Below are 19,468 nucleotides of genomic sequence, written 5' to 3'. Positions count from 1 at the left end.
GCTTTGCATATTTTCATACATATTTTGAATGTCATCATACTGAGTATGTTTTAGGTCATATGTTTTAGTTATATTTCTTGAAGTCAACATATGGTAGAATTTTTTCCCAATCAGACAATCTATGTCTTTTACCTGAAGAGTTATTCCATTTACATTTAAAAATATTTGTATTTATCTCTACCTGCTAATTATGTAATTTCCGTTTGTCCCATTGTTTCTGTTTTTATTCTCTACTCTTCTCTTCTTTGGATTTATGGAGTTGTTATTGCTGGTGTTGTTGTCTTCTAATTTTTGTTTTTTCAGTATACTTTTTGGGCAGTAATATCTTTTGTGTTTACTCTTTCAGTGGTTGCACTGCTATTTTAGCATCCATACTTAATAAATTATGATCATTTCTAACGGCCACTTTACCTGAACTTTGTCCCACATAACTGGCCCGGAACCACACTGACCTAAGCTGCATCTGGAAGTGCACCAGACTCCTAGAGACTGTACTTCTCAGGTACCTCCCAAATTCTGAGGTTTGATGTCTAACTAACTGTGGTCTTTTGGGCACCCAGAAAGGTGAATGCTAATAGGTGCCCTCAGTGCTGCGCCTCAGTGAATTCTCTGGTGTCCCGTGAGCCAGGCTTTGCCCTTTCCAGTTGATGTTTGTGTCTCAGTCCTGGGGAAAGTGTGGAGGATTCTTTCTTGAGCACTCTAAACTACCCAAGAGATAGAGGTTGTTTCTTATATCTGCTATTTTTGTATTCTTTATAATTCTTTATAACTCTCACTAGCCAATTCCATGTTACTCCATTTCCCTATTTATAATTCTCTATATTAAATTTTCTCTTTTCAAATCACGGTGGGGTTTCCATCTTCTCACAGGACACTTGCTAACATTTTCTACAATGTATGTGCTATTACTGCCCGATATTTCTTTTGACATTCAGTATTATTTTATATTAATTTTAGGTGGACGGCATAGTGGTTAAACATTTATATAATTTAAGAAGTGATCCCCTCTGACTAGTCAAGTACCTACCTAGCTCTAGACATGCTTAGTATCATATTATTAACTATATTCTCTATGCTTTACTTTAAAAACCTGTGACTATTTCATTACTACCAATTTGTACTTCTTAATCTCTTCACCTTTTTCACCCTGTCCCCCAAATCCCCTCCCATCTATCACCCCAACAAATCTAGTACCCATCTGACACCATACATAGTTATTACAATATTATTGACTATATTCCATATGCTACACCCTACATCCCCATGAACACTGTGTAACCAATTCACACTTCTTAATCCCTTCCCCCTTTTCCACCCACACTCCCAATGCCCCTCTCATCCGGCAACCATCAAAATCTTCTCTGTATCTCTGAGTTTGTTTCTGTTTTGTTTGTTAATTTTGTTCTTAGATTCCACATATAAGTGAAATCACATCGCGTCTGTCTTTCGCTGTCTGACACACTCCACTCAGCACAATTCCCTCCAGGTTCATCCATGCCACTGCAGATGACAAGAACCCATTCCCTTCCCTGGCTGAGCAATAGTCTTTTGTATATATGTACCACCTCCTCTTTATCTATTCCTCCATTGATGGAACAAGGCTGCCTCCACATCTCGGTCATTGTAAACAACGCTGCAATAAACATATGAAAGCACATGTCCCCTCAAAGTAGCATTTTGGGTTTCTTCAGATAAATACCCTGGAGTGGGATTACTGGGTTCTTCTTTGTCTCTTCTTCTTATATCCTTTGTTTTAAAGTCTAATTGTCTGGTATAAATATTGCTACCCCAGTTTTTTTGTTGTTGTTTGTTTTTTATTGTTTCCATTTTCATGAACTATCTTTTTCCATCCCTTTACTTTCTGTCTGTGTGTGTCTTTCAATCTGAAGTGAGTCTCTTGTAGATAGCATATGTAAAAGTTTTATTTTCTTATCCATTCATCCATTCTATGTCTTTTGATTGGAACATTAAATCCATTTACATTGAAAGTAATGGTTGATAGATATGTAACTATTTTATTATTCATTTTTTTAAATTAAATTTATTGGGGTGACAATTGTTAGTAAAACTGCACAGATTTCAGGTGTACAATTCTGTATTACATCATCTATAAATCCCATTGTGTGTTCACCACCCAGAGTCAGTTCTCCTTCCATCACCATATATTTGATCCCTCTTACCCTCATCCCCCATCCCCCACCCCCTTACTCTCTGGGAACCACTAAACTATTGTCTGTGTCTATGAGTTTTTCTTAAATCTGAAAACATTTCTCTATAAAGACACGTGTACTCCAATGTTCATTGCAGCTTTGTTTATGGTGGCCAAGACATGGAAACAACCAAAATGTCCTTCGATAGATGAATGGATAAAGAAGTTGTGGTATATATACACAATGGAATACTATTCGGCGTTAAGGAAAGATGATATAGGAGCATTTGTGACAACATGGATGGATCTTGAGAGTATAATGCTAAGTGAAATAAGTCAGACAGAAAAAGCAGAGAACCCTATGATTTCACTGATATGTGGTATATAAACCAAAAACAACAAAAGAACAAGACTATTTCTTCTTTCATCTTAAAGTTTCCTTCTGGGAGGGCCTGTTGGTAAACTAGCACTGGGTATCCAAAAGTGTCTTTGGTTCATATTCACTCCCGAATAACAGCTGAGCTATTTAAATCATTGATCAATTACAGGCATGTTTTAAGTACTTTGAAACTACAGGCCACTGACTAATTTCTATGAAGAGTTTAAAAGAAGCCCCAACCTCTGTAAGGTACAAAGTTTCATATTCATGTATATGAATTGTGTTATATAAATTCTCAAAGTCCTTGATCATTGTGTAGTTGCTCTTTGAAAAATCCTTCTCTCTCTCTCTCTCTCTCTCTCTCTCTCTCTCTCTCTCTCCTCAGTAGCTTCAGTATTAAATGAACCTTTTGACCAATTTTAGGGAAATGTGTTTGGTTTGGATTTTTGTACTGATTTAAGAGTATTCATCTCTGAACTCTAAATCCCAAAATAGCTTGATATTCTTTACAATCAAATCAGTTTCCAAAATTCAGTTGTTCATGGACTAAAGCAGGAATGGAGCCATACTTTACCATTTAGGCAAGACATTGGGTTTTTGATGTCCTTCAATTCCTGTGCAAGCAAGTACATACCGTTTATCATGTGCCATCCATTCAACACCGCTTTTTGACATTCCCGATATTGTAGAATATCGTATGAAGGTGATATAATATATACTGTCCCCTTTGGACACATGATTCACTACACATAACCATGCCGACCTGGAAAACATTCTTAAATACCGAGAAATTGAAAGACATAAAACTTTAAAATTACTTAGGTGACATGATTTTCTTGGAGCAGTCTGGCAAGGCAGCTTGTCACCCTCAGCCTGGAAGGCTGTGAAAGAGGGAGAGCAGACATGGGTAGACTCTCTCTCTGAATTGGGAAAGCAAATGTATGTTTATGCTTTCATTTCTCTTCACAAAGACCTCTCCATTGTGCTGTTTGTGTGGAAGGCATTTCCCGACTCCTACTTTTGTCAGCTCCAGGCGTTTTAGCACTGGTGTTTGTACACTTATTCACCCTCATTATGTAACTGGACATGATGCAGAAAAAGAGCTCTGGAGGGGACTCAGAAGAACTAGAATCTAGCCCAAGATGTGTGACCTTACACCAGGGATGTAGCCTTTCTTTTCTTCCAGTTCCTCATGTACAAAATGAAAGCTATAACTGTACTACCGACCTCTTCAGATACTCTCACTTTCTACCATTACCTCCACCAGTAAGAATTTTCTAACAAGATGCTAAAGCTTCATGAAAATATCAGTTCTAGATTTTCATAAGAAGAATGTACATGTAAGTGGTTCTGCAATACAATGTTTGGTGAAACAGTCAACCAAAGAATGATGCAGGAAAAAAAAATGTTCTGTTCAGGGAAGGTAAACCATTCATTCACTCAATAACTATCTAGCATCCATGTAGCAGGCACATTAGTCCCTCCTCTCCTCACGTCTAGGGAAGAGACAAGCAAAATGAGCAAGGAAATTCATAGGAAAATATCAGCAAGGAGTGACTGCAGAGAATTAAAAAGAGAGCAATGTTATAGAGTAACTAGGAGGCCTCTCTAGAGAGGTGATACTTAAGATGAGACCTGAATGTCTTGTGATGGTCAGAAGACAGTACAGTCCCAAGAAGTGTTTCAGCCCTAAGGCAGAAAAGAGCTTGGTATGTTCAAAGGACCAAAAGGCCTGTGGACAAGGAGAGGGTGGCCTGCGAAGTAAGCAACAGCAGATCAAGTAGGGCTTTGTGAGCTAGACGAAAACGTTTTTCTTTTATTTCAAGTGTGATGCAAAGCCTCTTGCGTTTTAAGATAAACATGTGCTGGGGAGTTAGAAAACATCTATTGGAGGTAGGCCTGCGTGAGTCAGGTGGGGATGAGTAGGAGGGGCTGTAGGTAGGTATATTAGTTTACTAAGGCTTCCCTAACAAAATATCACAGACTGGATGGCTTACACAATTTATTTTGTCAACGTTATGGAGGCTAGATGTCTGAGATCCAGGGGTTGGCTGGTTTTTTCTGAGGCTTCTCTTCTTGACTTGTAGGTGGCTGCGTTCTCCCTGTGTGATCACATAGTCTTCCCTCTGTTACATGCGTGTGTCCTAATTTCCTTGTCTTATGAGGATATTAGACATATTGAATTAGGGCCCACCCTAAAGACTTCATTTTAACTTAATAACCTCTCGAAAGACCTATCTCCAAAAACAGTCACATTCTAAGGTATTGGGGTTAGGACTTCAATATACGAATTTGGTATGTGTGTGTGTGTGCAATCCGTAACAGTAGAGGACAGAGCGTAAGCAATGGCATAGAACGAGATTGGCATGGTGCCTTTTGACAGACAGGGAAGACAGCACCCTGGCTGGAGCATAGTTTACACATAATGGAGTCACAGGAAGTCAGGTTATCAATGAAAGTGGAGGCCAGGCTGGTGAGAGTCTTGAATCCTGCTTAAGAAACTTCAACTCTCTGCTGTAAGTCCTGGGAGCCTTGGAGAGCATCTGAGCGGTGGGGGAGAGCTGAGTATTGATGATGAAATGGTTGTGTGAAGGCCATGCAGGAGAGGCTGGGGACAAAGGGCAGCTTGGGGTTTGGGACTCAAATCAGAGACAGAAAGGAACGAAAGGAGGAAGGAACATGCCCAGGGAAGGACTGCCAATAGTGATTTTAGGCAGCAGGGAGGCAGCACTTCATCCTGGGAAATCGTGGAAGCATGCCGCAAATCAAAGACTGCTGTGCAACACCTGTGCTGGAATTACGGTCGGGGTGATTCAGGGTACCCACTGTTCTCTATCCAAACTCTGCACCTACAGCCACAATGGAGGCTGGACACATGGTCTCACTTGGCTGGAAAAATAGGACTTCAGAACCAGACAGACCTCAGTGCGAATCCCAGCTCCTTCATTTATAGCAGACATTTGATCAAACATTATTCTGGGTGTTCCTGTGAGGGTGTTTCTGGATGAAATTAACATTTGAATTGATAGACTGAGTAAAGCCAATGGCCCTCCCAAATGTGAGTGCCCCTTATCCAATCGGTGGAAGGCTTGAGTAGAATAAAAAGGCTGACCCTCCTAGAGTAGGAGAGAATTCTTTTTGCCTGACTGTCTTTGAACTGGGACATTGGCCTTTTTGCCTGCCTTTGGGTGTGAATTGAAATATCAACTCTTCCTGGGTCTCAAGGCTGCCAGCCTTTGGAGTGGAGCTATACCATTGACTATCCTGGGTCTAGGACCCCGACCGATCTAGGGACTTGTCAGCCTCCGTAATTGCATGAGCCAATCTGCTATCTATGTATCTATCCATCTATCTGTCATCTACCTATCTATTGAGATATCGATACACAGATATGTATATCCCTATCTATTTCTATATATCTATATATCTCTCTATAGATGTTCTATTCTGTTTCTCTGGAGAACCCTAATACACAGTGTAACTCAATCTCTTGACCCTTGATTTCCCCAGGAATCTGGGAGTAATAAATCACTTTCAGAGTTGTTGAAGGACTAAGTGAGGCAGGCAATGCGTATAATATTTGGCTCATGGTAGCTGCTCAATAAATGGCAGGTTCCTTCTCCCCCCCCTCCCCCTTAGTGGAACGAAACCCTGAAATGACAGAGCAGATAGATTTAGGTACTCACAGCACATCTAACTGCTCTGGCAGGGCATGTGGGCTAATGCTTCTCGTCACAGAGTTGGCAAAGGTGCTGGTGGGGCTGGAGCTGATGTCATTTCCTGTGTGTCTCTATCTTTCCACATTTTGTCTGCATAGAACATACCAACTACCACACAGGAAAAGGTCAGGAAAAAGGCCACAAACAACCGGTGTGGCCATGGGTGAATTTCGACTGTCACTATCAATGGCTCTATTAACTGTTTCTACCATCTGGCAGGGAAAGGAGTCAACTCTTTACAATTCATTTAACCTGCCCTGTTAAAAACAGCCCTGTTACATTAGTGCCAATTTGTAGACGAGGAGACTAAGGATCAAACAGAGTAAGTAGCTTTCTTGAGTTAGAAAATGGTAGAGCTGGGTTTGGAAACTACGTTTGTCTGGTTCTAGAAATCATTTTCTTTCCACGAATCTCTCCTGGTTCCTTATAATGGCTTCTATACGTCGCAGCATTTGAGCTACAAAATCGGACTAATTACACATGACTTATCTCAATATACTTCCCTTTTCCTCTCTTTGTTATAGGGAACAAATAAGTGTGTTTGAGTTATTCTTGATGAGTTATATAAACCACCCCAAAACTTAATAGCATAAACAATCATTCTTTTATACTCATGGATTATGTGGGTCAGCAATTTGGGTAGGGTATAGTGAGAATGGTTTATCTCTCAGTTTCTTGATGTCTGAGGCTCAGCTGGGAAGGATCCAAACTGTAGGTGACACAGAAGCTAGGAAATGGAATTATCTGGAGGTTCTGGGATGATTCAATGATGTTGGACTCAGGAGGGGCTGTTAATGCACCTTCATGGCTTGGGATCCTCCCATCATGGCAGCCTCAGGGTAGTTAGACTTTGTATGTGGAGGCTCCTGGCTCCAAAAATGAGTGTCCCAGTGAGCAAGGCAGAAGCTGCATCGCTTTTATGATCTAGTCTGGGAAGTCACATAACATCATTTCTGTCTAATTCTATTGGTAGAAGCAGTCACGGGCCTGCTAAGATTCAAGGATAGGAGAGAGAGTTCCCATCCCTGGGAGAAGTGTCACTGAATTTTATGACTTTTTTTTTGTAACCACTCCAGGGTATAAAGATCCAAGGAAAATATAGGAGACTGTACAGGAATAATTCCTTGCTATAATCACTGACATCTTTGTTTTCAGTCAGGGTATTTTGCCTTCCCAAGAATAGAACATTCATGTCTAAACATTGTTGAACATAAACTAGGTTTGATTGTGAACAAGCTTTCTTGTTTTTTCCTGAAGAGAAATGTCGAAACTTTAAAAACCTCTTTGGCAGGAGCAGTGTCTGCACTAGCACCAAAACGTCTGAGAGAAATGTTGAAAATTCTGTAACCTGTCCTGTTGCTTGTGCCTCATGAAAACCTGGCTTTGCCTGCCAATGTGGGGAGTGGGGGTGTCAGTAAACGACTCCAAGTTCTTTAAGAATCGGCTTTTCAACCTTTCTTTTAAAGTTAAGTACTTTTAGTTGAATTAAATTTGTGTCATGTGGAAAGCGTCAGTTTAATTTTCTTTTTAAAAATAAGTTTCTATAAGCTGGTATAATTTATTTATTTTCTTTATTTATCCATTTTAAATTATTCAGGGACTGCATTCTGGTGTTTTACTGGGCAAAGCATTAATGGCCCTGGTGAAAATGAGGTGGGATGGCTATATTTTTGTCAGGCTTGTTCCTGTTAGATTCTATTTTTTGGAACAGGCGAGTTATTTATTTAAAACTATTGACCCAAATAAATCGTTTCAGATTCATTTCTGCATCACCAGGTAGGGCCCTTTAAACTTGGGGCTTAAAGCGACCAAGGCCTTGCACCATTCTGCTAACCATTTTTTTGAGCAAGGGCTTTAAAGGAACATGTGAATCAAGTGAGTCAAGAATAAAGGGTGCAGCCTCGACAAATTCAGAAGTTTATATTATTACTTTGGTGACAATGGCTTATTTAAATGCTCATTATTCAGAGGTGATAGTGGATGAAGATTTACAAAAAACTAAATCTCCCAAGAGACCTTTACTGATTTGAGAATATTTTTTGTTTCTTGCTTACCCTGCATGCTTCTTTCAAAACCATGATGTGTAGGAGAAAGATGGAATTTGGAATTAGACAAACAGGAATTTATATTCTGCACAATTATGTGAATGCAGATAAGTTATTCAACCTTTCTGAGTCAATAATTTGTGTATAATAAAATTGGGAAAATAACTGTTGTTGCAAGGATTACATGAAGTATGGAATATAAAAGCCCCAAAGCCTGGCACTAAGTGAAGGGCAACATGTTAGCTGTTAGTTGTTTTACCCACTTTTTACATCCTCGGTGGCCCAGGAGAAGCAGAGGGCATGGCGGTTCTCCACACAGATGACGTGGTCTTGAAGATCTTGTTCCTGAGTATTTCCAAAGCTGAACTTGCCTACTTTCATGTCTTCTAAGCCAGGTTGTTGGTGCCTTTCTCCCAAACAAAACAAATCGAGTTCTGACTGGCATTTCAGAGACTTGGGAAGTAAGAATAAGAAGGAGGCATTTTTACATTTATTAGACATTGATTATGTGCCAGGCAACATACTGAGTGTTTCACCTGCATTTTCTCATTTACTTCTTATAATGACCTTATGGAGAAGGTATAGTGCTCCTTCATCATCCTCCCTAAAACATAGTGGCTTAATGCAACACTATTTATTATTTTTCATGAGTTAGTTGGGCAGCTCTGACATGGGGCAGGCTCGGTTGATCTCATCTGGGCTTGCTCACATGTCTGTGGTCAGCTGGTGGGTTAACTGGTGCAGACCAAACTAGGACGGCCTTGGTTGGCTGGGACAGGTCAGCTCTACCTGACGTGGTTTCTTACGCTCTTGCATGTTACCCTGGGCTCGTTCTCATGGTGGTGGCAAGGGTCCAATAGAGGAAGAGGAAGCATGCATGTTACTGTCCTACAGGCCAAAGAGTCATATGGCTAAGCTCTGAGTTAGGGTGGGAGAGCACATCCAAAGGGAATGGATACAGGCAGGCATGAACAAATGGAGGCTATTAGTGCACTTGATCTTCCACAACAGGTATCATCCTTACCTCCATTTGTAGAGGAGGCGATGGAGGCCCGCCGATGTGTCCCTGAGGCATTAGCCTGCCCCCTAGTGTCTCCTTCTGTTGTGTTCTTTCCTGGTCATCAATTACATGAAGCGGGGATGTTTTCCAATCAGCTGTATTGTCCCCTCTCCCATTATTTGGTGTGCATTTGAAATTTCATATAAAATTTTGGGGACTAACCAGTTGGTCCTAATATAATCCAATAGCATGACATCAGTGGACAGTGCAGGTAAGTCTGTAAGTCTACTTATTAGAGAAAATGAAGGGGAGGCAGATATACAATTGGATTGACCATAAATGAAAGAAAATGATACAAATTTATGTTTCTCTATTTGCCAGTTTCCCCGATTTTGCCTGGGTCAGCTTCCCCTTCTTCATGCCATCCTTTCTGAATTTTTGTAACAAGTCTGAAAAAGGCAAGGTCCTGGCGTTGGCCTGGAGCATTGATTAGCTCTTTGACTTTGGGCAAGGAAGTTACCTAACTTCCCTTAGCCTCCATTTCCTCATGTGTGCAATGAAAATCAATAGCACAGATGTTGGTTCTGTGGGTTAAAGGAGACCTGCAGGTGAAATGCCTTGCATGGTCTGAGCTGTCATGATTCACAGCCATCCCCCAAGCACCTCTCGGTGCCTGGAAATACAGAAGAGTTGGTCTTTACAACTGCAGTGGCTCCAGGTGAGCTGCCAGGGTAGTGCAGAGAGGCTGAGCAGCATGGGCGCTGTTAATAGATTTTATGGCTTTGTTGAATACCCCAAATTACAGTTATTAATTACAAAATGCTGTTCAGACACTGTTGCAATTATGTATTTTGTTAATTGATTTGTATAGGCTCATATCTAGCAACACAAAAAATATGCGTCACCATAACACTCACAAAGCATTGTAATTGCCTTTTATGTCCTCTCCGGCTTGCTTCTCAAATGGGAACAAAGGCTGTGGGGAGAGGATAGACAATTCTCCTTGGTCTTGGTCTCTGTCTAATCCCGCATCCAGTGAGTGGCAGGGTGATACCTCTCTAGGTGCTCAGTAAATGTGTTGAATCAATGAATAAATATCTTGTTTGTTTGGGTATTTATCTTATTTCCTTATCTATTCCTTATGAACCCTGAGCTCTGTGTGATATTGGTACTACATATATGAAAAATGGTTAAGGATTTATTCTGAGCGGCTAGTTCATGTTTATTGAGTCACTTTAGGAACCTTTTGTCGCCTGGGGGTGGTGGGGATCATCAAGACTTGCTTAGCCCCTGCACTCAGGGAACTGACATTACTCAATGGCATGAAATGTAACAAGGCATGAGGTTAGGTGCTCTGGCCTTAAGATGTGTGGAGTGACAACATCAAGGTGGTAACTTCTGGCCTGGGCACCCTACCGCAGGGAAGTTGATATGTGGTCCCCACTGCAGCTTCAGCAGGCATAGTACCTCGAGTTTGCCTTTTCGGAGCTGGTCCCATCAGCTTCTGAGAGCCTTGGCTGCGGAGTCTGGCCATTGCCCTCCAGGTCGGCGGGGATTTGCCCTGCCCGACAACTCAGAGCAGCACTCGCGTTTTCCAGCTCTCGCGTGTGCCTGGCGCCCTCCCCAGACCAGGAGGCAGAGAGCGTCCAGAGACCCCGCCAAAGGCAGGACCCGCAGCGACGCCCGTCCCCCGCCCAGACCCCCTCCCTCCCCGTGCAAGGGTCTCAGCTCCAAGGGCGTGGCAGGGCCGGCTCCCCTGAGCCCACGCGGACTACGCTCGGGTCGCAGGTGACCACTTTCTGAGGCCGCCGACCATCCATCCCCCGAGGCAGTTATTTGGAGAGCCGGAGCAGGGGTGCGGGCCGGAGGGCTCCCGCAGCCTCCCCCCAGGGCCCCCGGGAGCCGCGTCCTCACTGGAGCGGGAGGGGGGCGGAGGAAAGTTGGGGGTCGGGGCCGGGCGCGCGGAAGCCGGGGCCGGAGTCCGCGTCTCATGAATATGCAGGAGCCACCTCCCTCCCTCCGTGACGTCACGGGCCGTCCCGGGGTGAGCGCCGGAGCCGCTCGGGGTCCGCGCCAGTGAGCGCGGCTGCTGCTGGAGGGCGGCGGCACCCAGGCCGAGCGCGTCGGCGCCCGGAGCGCACGCAGCGGGCGAGGCGAGGCGGCCTGCGGCCCCGCGGGCCCCGGCAGGCGCAGCCGGCTTGGGGAGGAGGCGGCGGCGGCGACCGAGATGCTGCCTGCGAGGCTCTGCTGGGTGCCGCTCCTGCTGGCGCTGGGCGTGGGGAGCGGCGGCGGCGGGGGCGGCGGGGGCGGCCGGCGGCGCCGCCTCCTCGCGGCGAAAGGTGGGTGCTGGGGAAGTTTCCTTCTCCCCGAGGAGGGTGCGGCGGCGGGGACCCGAGCTCACGCGGGCTGTGCCCGCCCTCCCGTGCCGCAGCCTCCTTGGCCTCCGCGCGCCGGGGTTCCCCGAAGTGAGCGCTCTGCGTGCGGATTCAGAGGCTGCACCTACACACGCCGGTCCGGTCCCTGGGAGGGGTCAGGGACGGAGGAGCGAGGTTTGGGGAGTCCGGACAACTTTGGGGGCTGTCTGGGCTGGGGTGGGGGCGCAGTGGGGGCGTCGCGGGCTCTGGCCCGAGAACGGCGCGGGCGGGGCGCGGGCAGGAGAGGCGGCGGTCCGCTCCCGCGGGAGCGAGGGGTCAGTGGTGCCGCCGCAAAGGACGGAGCGCGGCGGTCTCCCGGCTGCGGTGGAAACTTGCAGGCTCCGCGGGAGGCGCCCCTGGCTGCCTCACGCCTCTCCGGGGCGGATCCTGCTCCCCGGGGAACGCGCGCCCTCCGGGTGAGCCCCGGAGTCGGGCAGAAGCGCGGCATGTGCCGCTCCCCTCTGCCTCTCGGAATCCGCTCCCGCTCAGGCGGGCCCAGGAGCCCAACCTGGCGCCCCGCCCCCGCCCACCCTGTTAGGTGGGAGACCTTGATCTCCCCACCGCTCCAGCTCCGAGAAAGCCAGATCCTGGTGAATGTCTGGCGCTGTCAGGAACTGGGCTGGAGAGCCGCGGACTTTGACAGCTGCCGGGGAGAGCGGGGGGAAGCGCTGGGGTGGGGGTGCCTGGAGCGGGAGGGCGGATCCGAAACGGAAGGTCACGTGCTTGCAGGACCTCGTAGGGAGAGGCAAGGGAGGCGCAGAAAGGGGTGGGGGGTGGTGGGCGCGGGGGAGGCAGTGCGGAGCTGGGCTGGAGCGCCCAGCTTCGTGGTAACTTGTTGATTTTCTGCGCTGTTGACAGGAGGGCGTGTGTTTGCTTTTGAGGGTAGTGGCCAAATCTGCCAAATGGTTTCTTGTCTGACCATTATCCGAGGACGAAGGGGTTTGCACCTGTAGGCAAAGAGGCTCCCTATTAGAGGCCACATGATTTGCAAGCTGGCTTTGAGCTACAGCTCAGCAGTCAGGGACGGAATGTATCCCAGGTTTAATTACTCTTTGGAGGATGGGGAGAGTGAGAGGCAGACCGTTAGCCGACTCTGGGCCTTGGGGATATCCCTCTTGCAGCTCGAGAGTGATAAATTTGAGAAGAGAGTTTCTGTTTAGCCTGTAATCTTTAATTTTTTTGGTGACATGGCTTTGAAACTATTTTATAAGCGGACATCCTATTTATTTTCAGCAAATTTCCTCCTCTGGTGTATACTTGAGGCGATTTCTTTTTGGGAGAAGACAAAGAAAAACTCACTATGAAAATGTCTCAAACATAGCGTGGTAAAGGAGTCGCTGATAGGAAGGGGTCATTTTGAGAGACTGTTGTTTGGTGAAAACAAGAATAAAAAACAATGGACGTCCAAACCTTTGCCCTCCTTCCTCAATGTAGACAGTTTGTTAAACAGGCAAAAGATATATTTTTGAAGCGTTTCCATCACTTTGTAGCAGAGCAAATGGTATATATATATATATATATATATATATATATGCAGATGTCTACAAACAGGGGAAGTCACAACAAGTGAAGAAAGGGGAAGAACTTGTTTGGAAAGAAGATCTGATGTGTGTATGCATTGCGGAATTTTTAGGTCAGAATGAAAAGCTTTGTAGAGATAAGAGAAGATAGAAAAGAAAAAAACATCCGGGCTCTCAGTGATTCACATTTATGTGAATAATTAGGTTCATTGTAAGCAAAACTTTTCATGTTCTCACTTAGAATATGTTCATTTTGTGGTGACAAGCCATTTGTCTTACCAGTGTAAAAAGTTGATGGACCCTGCAGACTGAGTTGCTGTCTGACTCCCCACTACTCTTTCTTCTTTCCCCTTCCAACCACTAGGGGGCTGCAAAGAGCGCTGTTAGCAGCATTTTTTTTTAACAGACAAATGTGTAATATTCGATCAAACCAGAAACGTTTATTATGACACTTTAGTTGGTATTTACAGAACTGACTTTCCTTATTACCATGCACTTGAATTTTCTCACATGATGTCTGAGAACATCTGAGATAATAAAGGTATGGTTTGTGTATAATGCACTCTGCCACCGACTTTGCCATTTCTAAGGTTCATATCATTATTAGTCCCATCACTGATGAAGAGAAGAGTCAGGAAAGCTTGTGAAGAAGATTGAACAAAAAATAGCTTTCTTCTTCTATACAATTCTGTATTCATGTGTAGAAGAAAACTGGGAGTGTGGCGTCAAGCTGCCTGACAGAGTTGAATGCACCCTCTGGACAACTGTCTGAAAGCACATCCTCTCAGCTTTGGGCTCATGTAAGATGTCGTGTCGTGGTGCACAGCTTGTTTTGCCTTTGTGTTCCTTGCTTGTTGCTGTAGGGAACTGAGTAGCTAATCCTGACAACTGTTTAGAGTTTTCACAGAATTACTGCACTTTCATTGCAAACACATTCCTGATTTTGGAACTAATACAGTAGCCAGGCAGTTATTATAACCCCATTCTCTTTACTCTCCCTTATCTTGGGAGACAAACACTTCTTGGATTCCTTGAAAAGAGCAGCTCCCATGTACATGTTTTATGAACAAAGCTGGGACGGTTTCGTGGACCCAAGGAGTCTCTGGGACAAAGACATGTCTTATCCCAGGGAAAGAAGACAATGCAATTTGGAAAAACATCTTAAGGTTCGTGCTAGGTTTAGTGATGATGGGAGGTCTCAGGTCTCAAAGACCTGGTACACAGACCCTTTGCAGTTTTCAACATCCAGGCATGGGTCGTTCAGGACAATACTTGTGTAGAGACCGTCAGTTGTAGCACCCACCTGTGTGCCCAGAGCCTGGCTCAGTGCTCGGAAGGAGTCTTAGTAGATACGTATCAGAAGACTACCCCCCATGCCCAACTCACCCCAACCTTTTATCGAGAGCTTAGATCTAGTTGGAAAGATAAGATTTTTATATGGAAATGTTAAGAAAATGACAGCAGACAGAATTTGTCTATAAAGCATAGTATTATGTGGTAGGGGTACATAGTATTATGTACAAGGGAGATGGAGGTAGGAAGAGGCCTTGCAAAGGCAGCACTTGGTAATATGGAGGGGAGAAGATAGAGCAGCATTATAACAGTGGTGGTATAATGGTAGTAATTGCAGTTTACGGGGTCCCTCCTTTGTATATAACGAGCATTGTGCTAATACCTTTACCTGGGCTATCTAATTTTTACAGCCCATTCAGGTTTGGTGTTAGCTCATTGCATAGATGAAGCAACTGAGTCTGAGAAAGGGTAAGTGACTTGCCAAGACCACCAGTAGAGGGTGTGGTGCTGGGGTGAGAAAAGAAGGGTCACTGTGCCCAGTTCCCACTGACTATTCGTCAGATATTCCCACTTTGGTTTTCAAAGCAGATCTAGCGCCCATAGAGAAGCTGAGCTGTTTGTCTGTCTGAGTTCCCCAGGAGCCCCTGCGGTCCTGCCCACAGCAGTAGGAGCCTCCAGGGATGTTGTTCACAACCTGCTGGTGAGGTGAGGAAAGGGGGCTTTGCTTTCATCCACGGAAACCAGTATTCTGGCTTTGAGCAGCAGTCTCTTCCTCCCTCCCACAGAGTCAAAAACATTCCTGCATATTCCAAATGACACACTGTGAACTTCCTGCAGGGATAAAGGTGGGACGGAATTTTTGTGATGATTTGTCCTAAACCATCTCTGGGCAAGTAGTAGCATGTCTCCTAGGAGTGTGACAAGTTATTTCTCCAACTGAAACACAAAGGACCAAAAGTCCTTGGTAATGCATCACAGGGTACACTGGGACCTGCGACCATCCTGGATCACCTGTGGTTCTGGGACCAGGATCCTCTGCGTTATGTCTTCAGGCTAGAGGGTCACCTTCCTCCATCTAATTCCTTCTGTTACTCAAGACACAGCCAGGCTTAGACATGGTCTCCCCTATGAACTTTCCCCGACTGGTGCCCCAGGCTGGTCACCCCCAGAAGTCTGTGGCTGCCCCTCTGCGTGCCTGTGCTTCTTGTCTGGCTGCAGCCCTGCACTGTGAGTCCCGATGGCTAGAATCTCATCCTGACTCTCTGCGCGTCTCTAGGGCCACCTGGATGCCTGGCCTTCATGTGAGCTGAGCAGTCAGTAGGACTGGCTTAGTGAATCCAATCGCCGTACTGTTGTTTCTTAAAGCCTATGTGAAGTAAAAATTTGGGTTTTGTAGCCGTAGAAACCTGGGTTTCAATCCTGGCCCTGACGCTTCCTAGCTAGATAACCTTGGGCAAATTACTTAACCCCTCTGAGCCTTAGTTTCCTTATCTATAAAATGGGTACACAAAGATCTGCCTTCCAAAGTTGTTGTCAGGATAGAGTTCAGAAACCATGTAGCCCAATTGATGGCATGTAAACAACACTAGACACAGCCACTGTAATTATTGATCACTGAAACACTGGGTTCTAGTTTCTGAGACTTGGCGAAATTCCCCTTTTCTGACCTCTTGGCAATTCAATAGCTTTGTTAATAGCTTTTCTCAGTTCAAACTCTGTTCTCTTGGTCTCTCTCTCTGTGTGTATGGGCATGGGTGTGGAAATATCATATATAGATATAAATACACATTCAAACACACACATTTGGCTTGATTTGAACCCCTTTCACAAGTCTAACCCCTTTGAGGCCAGGGCCCCCTTCTCATTCCTCTCAAAAGCTCTGGCATGGCATTAGGTGCAGCTCAGAGTGAGGACTCAGCAATGTGTGTTATATAAATAAACATATCTCCGTGTGCCAGCACTGGAGGTGTGGGGTTCTAGTCTCTGGAAGAAGAGCATCTATGGTGTGATTTGGATCGTAAGGAGAGGTCCTCTACCTGGTTAGCATTCTCCTCCCAGACTTATATCCCAGGAAGCAGAGAAGCTTTTTTTGTTGTTTAAGACAACCTCTGTGATGATACATGTTTACATGGAAGGGAGTAACTGACACTCTGATAGCCAAACGACAGCTTGAAGCGGTTTACTGTTTTTGTTGCATGTTATCTGGCCCACCACTAATTGGACTCTATGGAGTAGTAACATTGGAATAGTAGGTTTGAGGATGGACCGTGAGAGGCCTGATTTGGGCAAGAGTGCTGAGCTGGATAAGACAGAGGGCCACTGTCTTCATGAGCTGGGGCTGCTGTAACCAAAATACCGTGGACTGAGAGGCTCATAAACAACAGAAGTTTATGTCTATAGTTCTGCAGACAGGAAGTCCAGGATCAGGGTGCTAGCAAGAACGGGTTCTGGTGAGAGCTCTCTTCCAGGTCGCATGCTGCCAATTTCTCAGTGCATCCTCACAGGTGGGTGCGGAAGGAAAGCAAGCTTTCCATGGCCCTGGTAAGGGCGCTAATCCCATTCAGGAGTGCGCCATCCTCAGGACCTCATCTCGTCCTAATTCTCTGCTAACGGCCCTGCCTCCCAATACCGTCACGTTGAGGGTAGGGTTTCAACATTCGAATTTTGGGGGAGGGCACATACACATTCATCCTTAATAGTCACACTGTGAACTTCAGGAGAGCACTCGGCAGAAGGCTGGAGGAGGCACTGTTCGGAGGAGAATGCCTGGATGAGAGGCCAGCTCAGAGATGCACTGGTCCCTGTTCTTTAGCCTGTAGCTATTACTCGGTCTCCTGTTATTGTCTGTGAGGGGAATGAAAAGATAAAGCAAGTTACAGAAATCAAAAAGCTCACACTATCTAGGGCAAACATCGCACACGATACAAACTATTGGAGAACTTGATAACTTATGGGAAAAGGGTAGACTGTGTCTTACAGCCACTCAGGTGTGTGTCCTTATTATCCCCATTTTACAAGTGAGGGAACTGAGGCCAGGAAGGTTAAGCTACTTACCCAGTTCATTCAACTAGTAAAACAGAGCTGGGTTTTGAATCCAGATAGTCTAGGTTCAGAGTCTACCCTCTTGTTCATTGTGTCAATGATTCTCAACCCTGGATGGTAGTGGAACCACTTGAGAGAGTTTTAAAATAACACTGATGCCTGGAACCCACCCTCTGAGATGCTGGTGTAATTGCCCTAGGCTAGGACCTGGGATTTCTTTTAAAGCTCTCAGGTTCTTCTGCTTCCCAGCCAAGGTTGAGAAGTGCCCCGGTGGACGGCTCACAGTTCCCCAGGGACCACTTTACTTCTTTGCATGAGTTGCAAGGCATTTCCCTGGGGTGGAGGTGCGGGCTTGTTCTTCTGTATCTCGTCACCCTAGTTTCTCACATCAAAGTGCTTATAGCCGTCCTGTCTCCCCAGGCAGGCTCTGAGCCCCCCGAGGGGGAAGCATCCTGCTCACCTTTGTGTGCCCAGTGGCCAGCACTGTCCAGGGGCCAGCATGAATGCTGAGTGTTGAGGGAGTGACTGTGCCAGGGCGATGGCCCCCGCACTGGCTGCGTCTCTCAGGGCTGTGCATGCACGCAGCCCGGGTCAGTGCCGCTTTCTGCTTTGATCACTGGGAGGAAGAACGCATCAGGCCGCCCCCGTTAGTTATCCGACTGTCCTTCCAAACACATGACAGCATCCACTTTGGAAAGGTTGAAATCAGTTCTGCCGATGAGTCAGGAGAACACGGACCACACCAAAACGTGGGAGGGAGTCAGGTCCAGCAGATGCCATTGGAATTGTCACAGAGAGAGGCTGCAAATGCCACTCTCATGGCTTCTAAACATTGCTGAATTGACTGACATTTGACTACACATTTTGCCAAGTAAAAAAAAGTACATCATTTTTGTGACTTCTGCTACCTTGCAGTCCCATGGTGTCTGATGTATTATCTAGTTAAACAACCTGAAGTCTTCAAACAAGGGTGACAAGAAAATCACTGTGGAGAATGAAATAAAGGTGTGGTCTCCAAGTCACGTGACCCAGGTCCACCGATCAGTGTGAGGTGTGGGGCTGACCACTCAGGCCTCTGGGACCTGCTTTCCCATGTGCAGACAGGGCACAGTCGTACTTCCCTCCTCTGCCCAAGCAAGTTCTGAGTATCCACCTGGAAGGCACTCGGGATGTCCTTGGAAAGGATAAAGTGCCTAAGAAAATAAGGTGATCAGATTTAAGAAGTTTTTGTTGAGACTTTGGGACTCAAACCGCCCAAACAAAACCCTGCAGCTTTCTGTCTTTAGCATCTTAGTTAATTATGTTTTCAGGAGAAGTTTGAATTTAGCATTAAGTCCTTTCCCAGTTCTGTAATGTACAACCTGCCTATGTCACACAACTGGTGGTCACCATGGTTACGCAACAGTTGTAGCAGTTGAAGGCCCATAGATTTTCAGGGAAGAACCAGTCAAAACTGTTAATATTATGTCAAGTTGATGTGTCATTTTCCAATTTGCATGGATAACTGCATTGCAGCAAATTAATTAAAACAGATAAATGTTAATCTAATGCATGTCTTAGTAATTAATGAAATATAACCATTACAGGGGTTTTTGATTTATTATTTTAATTTATAAAATGTTGAATTCTATAAAGTTAGATACAGTAATAGGAGAAGCTGACCCACATATAGCATTAGGAAAAATAATCACATTTCTATAAATTAATCACTCTCTAAAAGGATATAGTTCATTAACACCATGAACTGAAAGTGTTAGATGTAAATTAGATTAACCTTTTTAGCGACACTTCCATTTATATTGCATATTCTCTTCAAACTCAAAGCACTTTACATATATTAATTCAATTAACCCTCCCCAGGCCCTTGTTAAGTAAGTTCATATATCAAAGTTGGAAGGGAGGAGAAA

General features: G+C 45.2%; 1 protein-coding gene across 1 annotated transcript in view; it reads left to right on the top strand.

Annotated features, from left to right (window-relative positions):
• Positions 1 to 11,377: 11,377 nt before the first annotated feature.
• The window catches only part of CLSTN2 (calsyntenin 2), a 568,589-nt gene continuing 560,498 nt past the window's right edge, over positions 11,378 to 19,468 (top strand). The window contains exon 1 of the mRNA XM_081072331.1: positions 11,378 to 11,631. Within this exon, the coding sequence (XP_080928457.1) occupies positions 11,520 to 11,631 (112 nt within the window). The 5' untranslated portion in view covers positions 11,378 to 11,519. The remainder of the gene's footprint in view (positions 11,632 to 19,468) is intronic.

This window comes from Rhinolophus hipposideros, assembly GCF_964194185.1.
Source record: "Rhinolophus hipposideros genome assembly, chromosome: 14".
Lineage (NCBI taxonomy): Eukaryota > Metazoa > Chordata > Mammalia > Chiroptera > Rhinolophidae > Rhinolophus > Rhinolophus hipposideros.
Note: the sequence above shows the minus strand (reverse complement) of the source record. Positions and strands in the feature narration are given on the sequence as shown.